Source organism: Aspergillus aculeatinus (assembly GCF_003184765.1).
Source record: "Aspergillus aculeatinus CBS 121060 unplaced genomic scaffold BO66scaffold_24, whole genome shotgun sequence".
In the NCBI taxonomy this organism is placed as follows: Eukaryota; Fungi; Ascomycota; class Eurotiomycetes; order Eurotiales; family Aspergillaceae; genus Aspergillus; species Aspergillus aculeatinus.
In genome coordinates this window covers 371,294-384,582 of record NW_020291493.1, presented here as the reverse complement: position 1 = coordinate 384,582, position 13,289 = coordinate 371,294, and the positions used below count along the sequence as shown (strand labels likewise).

General features: G+C 51.7%; 4 protein-coding genes across 4 annotated transcripts in view; 2 read left to right on the top strand and 2 right to left on the bottom strand.

Moving 5' to 3' along the window:
* Positions 1–458: 458 nt before the first annotated feature.
* Positions 459–6,112, top strand: BO66DRAFT_451690 (uncharacterized protein; the record flags this gene model as incomplete). Its single annotated transcript, XM_025651877.1, has 5 exons — positions 459–541; positions 597–623; positions 680–1,139; positions 1,180–5,928; positions 5,981–6,112. 5 exons carry the CDS (start codon positions 459–461, stop codon positions 6,110–6,112), a joined length of 5,451 nt encoding a protein of 1,816 aa, XP_025504020.1.
* Positions 6,113–6,528: 416 nt separating this feature from the next.
* On the top strand, positions 6,529–8,984 carry BO66DRAFT_374434 (Zn(II)2Cys6 transcription factor; the record flags this gene model as incomplete). The annotated part of the gene is made up of 5 exons (XM_025645594.1): positions 6,529–6,630; positions 6,697–7,515; positions 7,567–7,776; positions 7,827–7,978; positions 8,030–8,984. The coding sequence occupies 5 exons, from the start codon at positions 6,529–6,531 to the stop codon at positions 8,757–8,759; spliced, it is 2,013 nt and encodes a 670-aa protein (XP_025504019.1). The 3' UTR covers positions 8,760–8,984.
* A 56-nt stretch (positions 8,985–9,040) lies between these two features.
* BO66DRAFT_420531 (SRR1 family protein) lies at positions 9,041–10,470 on the bottom strand (the record flags this gene model as incomplete). Its single annotated transcript, XM_025649878.1, has 4 exons — positions 9,041–9,280; positions 9,378–10,034; positions 10,092–10,279; positions 10,450–10,470. 4 exons carry the CDS (start codon positions 10,468–10,470, stop codon positions 9,160–9,162), a joined length of 987 nt encoding a protein of 328 aa, XP_025504018.1. The 3' UTR covers positions 9,041–9,159.
* Positions 10,471–12,783: 2,313 nt separating this feature from the next.
* BO66DRAFT_91325 (multidrug resistance protein) overlaps positions 12,784–13,289 on the bottom strand; it is a 4,456-nt gene continuing 3,950 nt past the window's right edge. The window contains exon 4 of the mRNA XM_025653705.1: positions 12,784–13,228. Within this exon, the coding sequence (XP_025504017.1) occupies positions 12,871–13,228 (358 nt within the window). The 3' untranslated portion in view covers positions 12,784–12,870. The remainder of the gene's footprint in view (positions 13,229–13,289) is intronic.

Genomic DNA, 13,289 nt, shown 5'->3' with positions numbered 1-13,289 from the left:
ACGCTGGCTTTGACCGACCGGAGTTTTGCAGACGGAGTTTTGTTGAACGTCTGGCCGAATACGATTTTTAAACACAGATGCTGTCAGCTTATGACTTGTTTTGGGTCTCTATGCGAATCGGGCTAGGCTTTGCGAAACATATTAGAGACTGTTTGAGAACTCCAGGTTTCTATCCCTAGGGCCAAGGACAGGAGGTCCGTACTACACGACTCAGTGGTTCAGAATGCGGCGCCGTCACTCCAGTAGAGCGCGTCGACCTGTCGCCAATTTTAGTCATCGGGCCATATTGAAATTGCGACTTGCCGATAATGAATTCTCGATTGCACTTACCTTGGTGCCTTATTCCATTCTGCCCGATCGATTAGAGTCTATATACTGCTCAAGTTACCCTAGCGGATGGATTTCACCTCCTTGTGTTTGTTCGACAGAGAGATTTTGCCGTGACACTTAACGCTGTCATGGATCACTCAGTCGGCGCTCGCCCTTTCAACATCCGAGGTCGGGATGATCTTGCGTATAGGCTGTTCATAGAGCTTCTTTCGTAGGTTTTCCTGGCGAATGAGTACGAAAGCATTGTGCCAAAGCTGACAACGTAGATATCAACTGGCTTCCCCAGTGCGCTGGTACGTTGGCCATGAGACCTTCATCGACACACCAGAGCAGCTAAAAATCATTCCAGGATCGAGACGCAGGATGAGCTTCTTAAAGCCAAATCAGCCATCCGTCGCTACATCGAGATTGGTCCCAGGACCACTCTGGCAAACATGGCCAGGAAGTCAGCGGCCATTCACCACACTTCCCATGGTCCATCTCAATGGGCTCACTTACAGTTTCTTTCGTACATGGACGACAAGGCCGAGATAATGTACGAATATTCAAAAACAACTCCTACAAAGGAGCCGATCCGCGAGAATATCGCAGTGTCCTCCAGTACAAATGCTCAAATCCGAAAGACACTCATTCCCGAAGCAAGCCCGGCAGCACTGCCATCTGCTACAGCTCCCACGCATTACGCACCTAGCAAGGATGTCACATTAAGCGCAAGACACATTACTCTTGCCATGACCGCGCAGAAATTGCGACGACCGTTCGACCAGGTCCCAATGGCCAAGACGATCCGAGATCTATCAGGAGGTATGGTGTAAAGCACCACAATTGTGCTAGTGAGAGGCTAACTAGCCAGGGAAATCAACCCTGCAAAATGAATTGACAGGAGATCTGGTTGCGGAGTTCGGGCGAGTTCCAGAAGGAGTTGAAGATATGTCTTTGATAGCTCTGGGAGAAGCACTGCAAGGTGGCTTTTCAGGCAAGCCCGGTAAGCAGATGTCGATGCTAATCTCCAAATTCATGTCGAGCAAGTTGCCTGCGGGTTTCAACAACCAAGGTGCCATGCAGGACTTCCTCAAGCTGAAATGGGGACTTGACAAGCCGCAGTCCATCATTCTCCTGTGCTTCGCTACAACCATGGAGCCAGCATCTCGGCTTGCGAGTGCGGATGAGGTTCGTTCGTACCTGGATGGTCTTGTTGAACACTACGCTGCGTTCGAAGGTATTGCATTCGCTGCTATGGGGGGGCAGGATAGTACTGTTAACAACTCCTCATCGACCACGATGATGAGCTCGGCGGACTTCGAGTCTCTTCGAAGCGAGCAGAAGGAGCTTTATCGAAAACAGTATAAGGTTCTAGCAGCCTACCTTCAGCCAGACGAACAGGCATTGGATGTCGACTCGATCCAGCTATTAATCTGTTTGCAGGCCATGGAAAATCAGCTTCAGCAATGGAATGCTGAGTTGGACGAACAGTTTCTGGATTCTGTCAAGCCGATGTTCGACCTCAATAAGGCCCGGCAGTATGAGTCCTGGTGGAATTGGGTTAGAGAAGACCTCTTCCGATGGTTACACGAAGTTTCAAGCGATCATATTGATGCGACATTACTGAGCGTAGATGATCGCCTTCGTCGCATATTTAATCGTTGGGAGCCAAGCTGCGTTGAAATCGTAAAGACTCATTTGGGAGCAACACTGCCAGAACAGGAGGTAACATCGACCAGACCACAGATCGGCAACAACCTCTCGATCTTGCATGAAATATTGCGCCTCGGTAAACGCTCGCAAATGGCAGATCCTGTTTTCATCCACACCCAGCCACCTGTGGGCCCGAGGACAATGATCTCAACGTCGGGACAACGAGAGTATGATGAAGTACCTCGCAATATTCGCAACTACCCTGATGTCGTGCGCCAAGGGCGCACGTCTCCAGCAGCTGGTTTGACTGCGATCCCATTCGTGCACCTGAGAAAACGGCGAGATGAGGAAGACTGGTTGTATGACCCCGCAGCGACAGAGATCTTTCATACAGCTCTCGATGCAGGTGTCACGACCGGTTTCACATATGCGAACAAATCAGTCCTCGTAACAGGGGCTGGACCAGACTCGATTGGTGCGCATGTAGTCCGAGGACTATTAGCTGGAGGCGCCAGGGTCATCGTTACCACAAGCCGCGCGGTTTCCAGCAGTGCGATCTTCTTTCAGAGTCTTTTCAGAAAGCACGGATCTAGAGGAGCATCCTTGACCCTACTATCCTTCAATCAAGCGAGCAAGAAAGACTGCGAGGCACTGATTCAGTACATCTATGGCTCGGACTCTCCAGTAGGCGGTGATCTGGATTACATTATCCCATTTGCAGCGATTCCGCAGACAGGAGAGTTAGACTCTTTAGGTAATCGGCAAGAGGTTGCTCTCAGAGCAATGCTGGTCAACATTCTGAGACTCATTGGCTTTGTACGCCGTGAGAAAGAAAAGCGACGGATCGAAAGCAGGCCAACCATGGTTATATTACCCATGTCCTGTAATGAAGGCACCTTTGGAGGGGATGGTTTGTACGCCGAGTCTAAGATTGGCTTAAAAACCCTCTTCAACCGCTTTCACTCTGAGACATGGTCGACTTTCGTCAATGTCTGCGGAGCAGTTATCGGGTGGACTCGGGGCACTGGCCTGATGCGCTCATCCAATGCGTTGTCTGCTGAGATGGAGAGATTCGGCGTGATCACTTTCACGCAGGCTGAAATGGCGTTGAATATACTGGCATTGTTAACGCCTAGTGTAACCAGTCTTGCGGAAGAGGCACCAATTTATGCTGACCTGACTGGTGGACTAGGGTCCATGTGGAATGTCAAAGAGCAGATAGCATCCTGTCGGAAAAGGTTGGATGGTGAGCAACAGCTCCGAGGTGCTTTGACAAAAGAGGACATGCACCACCAAGTGGCTCTTCATGGCCAGCACCCTCACAGTCAGCGAAGGGAGCCACTCGTTAAGAGAAAACGTGCTAACCTAAAAATTGGATTTCCTCCTCTAAGGAATCATCATGACATGATCTCTGGGCTTCCTGATCTCCTGGGCATGATAGACCTCTCACGCACTGTGGTGGTGGTTGGATTCTCAGAACTAGGGCCATGGGGTAATGCTCACACAAGGTGGGAGATGGAATCCCAGGGTCATTTCTCCCTGGAGGGATACATCGAGATGGCTTGGATAATGGGACTGATAAAACATGTTGATGGTGATCTGAAAGGCCAGCCATATGTTGGCTGGGTCGACACAGAGACTGGTGAGCCCGTCGAGGATGAAGACATCTCAACCAAATACGGTGAATCTATTTCGAAGGGCACTGGGCTCAGATTGATTGAGCCCAGCGAGTTAGACAGTTACGATCCATCGCGGAAAGAGTTCATCCAAGAAGTGGTGATTGAAGACGACCTGCCACCATTCGAGAGCTCAAAGTCAGCAGCGGAGGCCTTCAAGCTACGGCATGGTGAGAAAGTCTCTATTCAGCCTATAACAGGATCCGAAGATTATCGGGTATTCCTCAAAAAAGGCGCAACCTTAATGATCCCAAAAACTATTCCATTCGACCAGACTGTTGGAGGAAGAGTTCCCAAGGGCTGGAACCCTTCACGGTACGGAATTCCGGATGACATTGTGCAGCAGGTGGATCGAACGACTTTGTATGCGTTGTGTTGCGTTTCTGAGGCGTTTCTATCAGCCGGAATCCAGGATCCATACGAGCTTTACCAACACATCCATCCGTCGGAGCTAACTAATTGCCTGGGTACTGGTGGCGGCCCTGGTAAGACCATCCAATCCATGTATCGAGACCGATACCTTGATCGACCAATCCGAGGCGACATCATTCTAGATCATTTTGCCAACACCATGGGTGCATGGATCAACATGTTGTTGTTATCTTCGACGGGGCCTTTGAAAACTCCGGTTGGAGCGTGTGCCACCGCCATTGAATCCTTGGACTCGGGTTGTGAAGCAATAACGACCGGGAAATGCAGGATGGCTCTGGTTGGCGGGTGTGATGATTATGGCGAGGAGGTGGCATATGAATTCGCAAGTATCAAAGCCACGGCCAACAGTGCCGAAGAGCTTGCCAAAGACCGTTTGCCGAGCGAGATTTCGCGCCCGACGGCAAGTTCACGCAGTGGCTTTGCTGAGTCTGCAGGATGCGGTGTCCAGATACTTGCCAGTGCTGACGTCGCGCTCGACATGGGATTGCCAATTTATGGTGTGGTCGCTTACAACCAACTCGCGAGTGATCAGATCGGTCGGTCAATACCGGCCCCCGGTAAGGGGATCCTCACTGCGGCACGCGAGGGGATTGGAGCGCAAAGCTCGCCCTTACTTGACTTCAAATTCCGGCGCTCAAACTTCGATAGAGAAGTAGCTTGCATCCAGCAGCATCATCTAGGTCAGAAACCTACAAGAGAGTACTCGTCGAGCAAAAGTGTCGAAATACGGCCTGAGGATACTCGCACGGAGCAAGTCGTGAACCTGAGAATCCGGGATGCGCAGCAGCGATGGGCGAACAATATTCGCCTACAGGACTCTTCAATCTCACCCGTGCGAGCCGCTTTGGCTACATGGGGCCTGACTGTTGACGACATTGGGGTTGTGTCAATGCATGGGACATCAACAAAAGCCAATGAGGTCAACGAGGGGGACGTGATCAACACGCAGATGCTTCACTTGGGTCGACGCAAAGGCAATCCACTGCTCTGCGTGTGCCAGAAATCACTAACTGGCCATCCGAAGGCAGCAGCAGGCGCCTGGCAACTGCACGGCTGTATGCAAATATTCCGAGACAGGATTGTTCCTGGGAATCGAAACGCCGACAACATCGATGAGCAACTGCGAAGATTCGAACATCTATTGTATCCCATGGAGTCATTGCCGCTTCATGAGGTAAAGGCGACCATGCTCACATCGTTTGGCTTTGGTCAGAAAGGTGCCATCAACGTCATGGTCGCCCCGAGGTATCTGTTTGCATCTGTGTCAACTGAGGTCTTTGAGAGATACCGTACCGAGGTAGACAAGCGACAGCGAGCAGCAACTAGAGAATACATCTCGCGGTTGCTGAAGAACAGACTAGTTCAGGTCAAAACCAGTGCGCCGTGGAAAGACACCGATAACATGCGTGATGTGTTTCTCAATCAGAACAGTCGCCTCGCCAAAGACCAATCTCGGTTTGTTGACAGGGCATCAACTCAAGATGCCTTCGTCGTCCAGAGAACCAACGCAGAGATGATGTCAACAACCGATAGGTCAAACACGGTATCGGCAATCGTCCAATCAATGGTTGAAGATGTAACTCGTCGTTCTAAGCCGGCTTCGTCCGTCACCGTCGGGGTGGACGTGGAAGAGATCGCGAGTATTAACATCGAAAACGAGAACTTCATTGAGCGGAATTTCACATGGAGAGAACGCGAGTACTGCCGAAAGGCCTCAAGTCCCCGTGCCTCTTACGCAGGTCGTTGGAGTGCTAAAGAGGCTGTCTTCAAGAGTCTGCAAACGCCGTCCCGAGGTGCAGGAGCTTCAATGAACGAGATTGAGATTGTGAATACAGATGGTATTCTGAGTGTGACCGTAAGTTTTGTTGACATTCCGTTGAATGTTGAGTGGTACTGACTATTACAAGCTTCATGGCAATGCTCATGCGGTTGCAGCATCCAAAGGCATCAGTAACATCGAAGTGACAATCAGCCATGCCTCGGACACTGTGGTTGCCGTAGCACTAGCCACCGGAGAGGCTGTGGGGGCGCGGTATTGAACTATGGGCCGAGTTGGGTCGCTTGTTGGCTCTCAGTGTTTGGTGGGTTCGCTTCTTTCTCATTTGTTATCCGTGCATTGCGAGGCGCAGATAGACAGGACTATCGTTAGTATCGTATCAATGTCAATAGAGCAGTTGGTTGATCCAAGTGATAAGATAGTCTGTGGTAGAACACCGCTGCCTGTGAGTAAGTAGTTGAGGAAGCTGCGAGTAAGTGGAGGTGATCACAATCGCCGATTCCGCGAACAATTGATGGAACTTGGGAGGGAAGCGAAGCAGACTAGCCCGATTAGGCGTGCCAAGACAAGCACAGCAATGACGCTGCTGCTGACAAATCTGCCCAATACTTCCAATCGAACGAACTGCACATGATTCATCATTTTGTCCATTCGTTCTTCCAACCATGAACTATCAGCATGTCATCCACAGATTCTTCTCTAAGAGGAAAAGCCGCTTCCAGAACGAGAGGGAGATATACAAGCAAAGCGTGTGAGGAATGTCGACAACGAAAAGCGAAGGTATAGCCTCTAATTTTTCTCTCGGGGGCTCGTCGATCAACCACCTGCTTACTAACATGCTACAAGTGTGATGGGAAGAAACCTCGCTGTTCGAGATGTGCTCATCATGATGCACGATGTCAATACTCTGGTGCAGAAGATGGCCGTCGGCCTGCGCCAAAGTCCTACGTGCTTCTTCTGCGGCAGCGAATCGCGTCTCTCGAGAAGCAACTGGAAAGTCATGGCATTGATCCTCAAGCAAGCCATGCCTCTGGAGCAATTGATGCGGGGTCCCCTCATGAAGACCATGATCCTCAGATGTTCAACATGAAGAATGCATCAATAGAGGAATTATGCGATTACCTCAAAGGTCGCTTGTCCTTAGATGAGTCAATGAACTTCGAGCAGGACGGGGAGATGAGGTACTTCGGACCAACAAGCGGACGACTCAAGTTCGAATCCCCGGGGCCGGAAGAGAAAGAGGAACTGGAGAACGCCTACTCCGTTCCTGAGCTAGAGCCCGTCCTGCAGAGCATTGATGAATTTCTCAACTTTCCCCTTGTGGATCCTGCCTTTGAGGAAATAGGCATTTCTAAAGCGCTCCAGGACGAGCTCATCGATCTCTACTTTACCTGGGAGCAACCGTGGTACCCCATCGTGGACGAAACCCTCTTTCGAGAAAGTATGGAGAAGCAGGGCCCGTATTGGAGTCTGCTCCTTCATTACTCCATCCTTGCGCTTGGATCCCGGTATTCGGACAACCCAGAGGTTCGGAGTAACCCTAGCGACTCGAACACAGCCGGATTACCTTTTTTTGAAAAGGCCAAGACCCTTTTACATCAGGAAATGGAGCATCCTACATTCCTGACAATTCAAGCGTTGGGGGTCATCGGGATGGTCTACGTCGTACGTCTCTCGATTCCGAGACATATTCGTATGCTAACTTTCCCCTTCAAGGCCATAGGCTTGGACGCAGCTGGATGGCTGCATCACGGGATGGCTAATCGGCTGAGCCTTGATATTGGGCTAAATATGGATCCCGCAGTCTTCGAAAGGACGATACAAATGACTGGCCGGGAACTTCGCCTCAGACGACAAGTTTATTGGACGCTGTACTGTCATGACAAGTTGTTTGCCACGTATACCGGTCGGGTCTGCTCAATGCTCGTACGTGTACTCACGAGAACACAATCGACACGTTCACTGACTTTCTACAGGATCAACAAGGAGCAGTTGAGCTGCCGTCAATAATGGATGAAGATCAACATATCCATGGCCGCACGCCAGAAAGCATCCAAAGGGCACGGATACCTCTACTGCGAGCCATGACAGCTTTATGTCGCATAAAAGAAAGAATACTCACATCACTGTACGTCTTGTCACCAACGGATAAGCTGGTATGCTAGTCTGACAAGAGCAGATGGGCTCCGAGGCATCTGACCAAACCACCGGAACGATTGAACCTCCTCCGGACTTGCCTCTTGGACCTGCGGACATGGTTCTATGACCTACCACAGGAGCTTCGAATCGACCGCTCTAATGACGTCCCGCACGTCTACACATTACACATGCTATACCATACCGCACGAATCCTCCTCACTCGGCCTTTCATAGTCCATTCGGCCGAGCATCAACGCGCAGCAGGGTCCAGCGAACTCATGACCGTGGCCAAGGCTGTCTGGCGCGAGTCCGCCAAGGCGATGTGTCTGACGGCTCAGAAATACCGCCGAGTGTTCCAGAGCTTCCACCGCAGCCCGATTTCCGCCATGCATTGCACGCTCTGTGCTGCGGTGGCGCTGCTCGAAGATCATGAGAGTCCCTCCAATGTCACCCACCTCGCTAGTTGCATTACTGTGCTGGACGAACTGTCAACGTCCTGGCATCCGGCTCTCCTCATCAGAAACAACCTGCGTCGACTGTGTCCATCGATATCCACGCAGGTAACGCCAGGGTCTGAAAATAGCTCTGATAATAGTTTCGAGACCCGGGACCTCGAAGCCCGGCCTGGTATGCCCGATCCTTCCACTTTCCGGGCTGACGCCGGATGGCAGACCAGCAGCGGTGGTGGTTTGGCGCCTTGGAGTCACCTGCCCGGTGATTACGGACTGTTTGACTTGCTTAATCATACCACTTGGGATCGACCTTTGTAGAAGCTTATAATATCTATTCAGTGTCCTCTATGATGTCGGATGAAGATGGTTGGATCAAAAGTCTACTTCCTCTCCTAATAGTTGTTGATTTTCCAGGCATCAACTTACTACAGCACCGTACGAGACTTGGTTGTGCTGCTTCCAGCCTCAGGCATCAATCATCCTTGCCAGTGCATAATGGTACTGCTGGCACGGTCAATTTTAGCGCCTACCAGACAAATCTCGAAGAATTCCACATGTAAGTAGAGCAGGGATGAAGATACTTTTTGATTCCATTGGTGCTAGCAAGTTATACGTGCATGAAGGCAATGCGCGTCATAGGAGATATATTCTACTCATTCAACACCAACACACACACAAGGAGAGAGAGAGGCAAATCGGTACTAGCAAGCCACATACATCAATGCCTAACGTAGATTGAGAGGTCCCCGAAATAGTCCTTCGGGTCGTGCAATGCGAAATTCTGATAGTGAGTGATCATCTCACAAACGCGGTCCGAGTCGGGATCCGTGGCGAGCGGGCTGTAGTACCAGATCAACATCCATCAATCAGCTGAGCACAAACTGAACCGATTCCGATTCCCCCAGGCACCCAGGCAACAAACAAGGCACTACTTACCCCAACCAGAACTCTTCGCCATTCCTCAACCGCCTCTTCCACTGCTTCTTCTCCTCTTCTCCGCACACAGTATTCCAGATCATGGCAGCGGGCCACTGGAGGTCGGCGACAATCTGCTTCACAGGTACGTTGGGGCTGACCGAAAACACCAAGGTATGTTCGTCGATCTCCAGGAACCCCTTTGGGTCGTTCAGTGGTTGGAAGCCTATACTGTGCAGGAACCTGACATCGTTCTCATCATACCATGGATCTTGGAAGTAGCAGTCAATCCTCTTGCCTCCACTGACCCCACTTTTGGCCAGAACGGTCGCCATCGTTTCCACTGCCGCATGTTGAACATGTGATCGTGTGGAGAACCGTCCATTTTGCGTCTTACCCAGTGTCCCCAGACCGAACGCCACAATCTTATGAATGGGGAGGGAGAAGCGCAGGGTCGTTAGGTTGGATACCAACTCCTGGCATGTCTCGCTCTCCTGCCACCGTTCGCGCATCTTGACAAAGACCGGACCAAGCATTTCGATGTTACCTTCAGCAACTTCGGGATGACGGGTATACAGAATGGAAACTGGGGGCGGGTCCTTGAACATCATCGTTGCACAGGAAGGGTGGATATGGGTAAGCACTTGGATGCTGCTATATCCGATGCAGTATGTTGTTCTGTCGCTGGTTAGACCAGGCCTGACAACACCGCGACCCATATGAACAGAGACTCACGCCAGGTCCAAGCATACAGCAGGAACACTCCGGCTATACGTGCATACCACGTCATCGAAGTCCTTGATGCGGATCTCCTCCCTGCCTTCTTCGATTTGCCGGTCAAGGTCTTCCAGCAGCGCTCGGGGGAAAAGCGGTTTCCCAGCATTGTACAAGCGTACCACATGTTCGAGTCTCTTTAGAACCTTCTCCTCGAACAGGGCGAATGCCAGTTGCTCCGTGGCGGGATCTTCCACGGCCGTCTTGTGGGGTAGCTCCCTGTCGATGAGGCTCGAGCAGGGGGTCAGCGTGGCGCTTGCCTGGTAGTTTGCCGCTGAAGCCATTGACATGGCTGCCGAGAACAATGGCAATGTCTCACTCGGGCAAAAGTGATGTGCATGATGTCCTTAAGTATTGTTCTCGCGTGGCCATGAGGTTTTTTAGTCCGCAGCTGTCACGTTGTTTGGCCAGCACGCGGTTGGGTTGAAACGGTTTGCTACTTTGACACCCACTTGAAACGGTCCATTGGCATGGAGCGTCGCCGCTGTCAACCCCAGCCGAGGGCTGTGTAGCTGCCAGAACCAACCTGTTGGAAACCCCTCTTTTGGCGGATGATTGGTGGGTTGAATTGACAATCATCCTATTAATACTCCTCAAATGGACACTTAGTCTGCTTAGCCCGGAGTTCGTTGCTCTTGCGCAGGTAAAAACCTGTTGGTTGGGCTTAGCGCATCGCCGAACTCAGCGAAATTAGGGATATTTTTAACCCGCAGGACTAAGTATGCGGGTTAACCAGGATGCAAATTAGTGGCATTTATTTTGAGCGATGGTGAGACTTGCATGAACTCCAGAACCCCTCCGGACTAGTCTTCGCTTCACCGTCTGTGCCACAATTTATAGTACCGTTGCAGTCCTTGATGCCGCTACTGCCTAGTCACTTGTTGCTAATTAATAGCTCCAACAGGCCGCATTGCTCCGATTGGAACAACCTAGGGCAGAAGAGCTAGCGATGTCGATTAGGATTCGAAATAGAATTGGCATGCATAACGAACACATGCTATTCCTGTTTCCATACCTTGCCTCGTCGCGATGGAGAAGCAAGGAACCACGGCCGAGAGTCGGATGACATTAGACCAACACTCCAACTCTGACCTCGTGAGCTTTCGTCAGTCATCTTCTTACGCAATCTCCTCGTCGAGCCATGGGTAGTGACGCTCGAGAATGTTCCGTGCTTACCCATGTTATCTTCTCGCACGGCCTGGTGTCCCTATCGTGCAAAGTGCCTTCCATCGTTGCACGCTTCCGCTCCATCGCATTTGGGTCTGGACCCTACAGGGTGGGACGGATGTCGCGTTGGTAGGCATATACTGGAATTTCTTTCCTGTATATACCGTCTTCAGGATGTGGACCAAACGTTCACAAGTCGACAATCAGACCACCTAGCTCAAGACTCTTCGAAGCGCAAGGCTAGTGCGCTCCGCTTCAGGCATGGGCTCACTCGCGGTCTATTACCTTTTCCCCGTAAGCTGTTGTTTTTCTGGCTACATACCTGGGCTTCCGCAATGGGTACTTGATAAGGCTGTAAGGCATGAAACCCGAACAAGGCCTGGAGGAGTTCTAGACGTCGAGCGCATTCAGCTAGACCTAGCCTAGCAGGATATCCATACTACTGAGCTTCTGTCTCCACTGGGTGACTACCAATGGGCCGTGGCAGTCATCATCGGTCCAAGTATCGCTGAACATGTGCAGGCGTCTCGCGTGCTGTATCGTGCTGCTGACGTGGTGAAGACGCCAAACAGTCGTTGAGTACTCTGCATAGACAATTCCTCCTCAGCACTCCTTTAGGATGCCCTTCCTCCAGAGCCCCAAAAACCGTGGTGAGTCAAGTACGATCTAGACGGGAGCTCGAGGAATCGGCCAACAAAGCACTCGACTTTGCGGACATGCTCTTGTCCGCACTTCTTCCTCTCTTCTGTCGTCCTTCTTTCTCCTCTTCCTCTCCCCGTTCCTCGTCCTCGTCCTCGTCCACTTCTCCTTCGCCAAGTTCTACCTCCTTCCCCCCTTTGCCCTCCTCCCAAACTATTCCAACACCACCGTCTCTCCCAACCAATACTCCCAGATATACATCCAAACCCTGCATCAACCACCAACAAAGCCCCCACAACGCCTTCCCTTGCAACAAGAATCCCAAAAACAATACCGCGGCCGGGCCTCAAACCCAGACTCTGCACGCCCACCTCGCTCCAGGCCAAGGAAGCTCTGCAATACTAATACCACTAGATCACCGCAGCCCTATTGTTGCCCCGGGGGGGGCATGCATACAGGGACTTGGGCAAAGGCTCCGACTCTAGTGCCATCGGCCGATACTGTTCCAATATCCACACACGTATATTGTCCTCTAACGATGGAGAAGTAGATGTACGGCGGACAAGTGAAGTGGTGGAAATCTGAACCGGATGTAACTCGGACCCAGTATAGATGACTCTCATTCTTCTGTGGTTGAGCGTGGGGGAAGGGGCTATAGTTGGTATACGGATGTGAAACCATCTTTCACAGAGAGCAAGCACTGTATATATGGAAGCAAGGAAGAGGAAAGAGAAAGGCGCAAATCTTCCAGTATTGAGCATGAAGGTTGTTAGAACCCTTCTCGTCCCATGCGGAGATCTACCAAGCACGCCTATATACTTTCAAAAAGAAATCTTCATACACCCGCATGCATCCACTGCCCTGCTATCAAAAAAAGCGCAAATGAGATCAAGCGCACGACTGCACAACTGCACAACAACCAGCCTGGGACATTCTAAACCCCCTCAAACCGCTGCATCCCCACCAACTCCGCATAAACCCCCCTCCGGGCCATCAACTCCCCATGCCTCCCGGACTCCACCACCCTCCCCCGCTCCATCACAACAATCACATCCGCGCGCTGCACCGTCCGCAGCCGATGCGCGACCGCCACCGTCGTTTTACGTGTGGCCGCCCGATCCAGCGCCTCCTGCACCACGCGCTCCGACGCGCCGTCCAGCGCCGCCGTCGCCTCGTCCAGGAGCAGCACGGGGCTGTTGCTTCGCAAAAGGGCGCGCGCGAGCGCCAGACGCTGTCGCTGGCCGCCGCTGAGCATGGTCCCGGCTGTGCCGAGGGGGGTGTCGAGGCCGGAGCTGTTTTCCTTCTTCGTTAGCGTTCCGATGCCGATGGCTATTTCCTAGGGTTTGGGGGGGG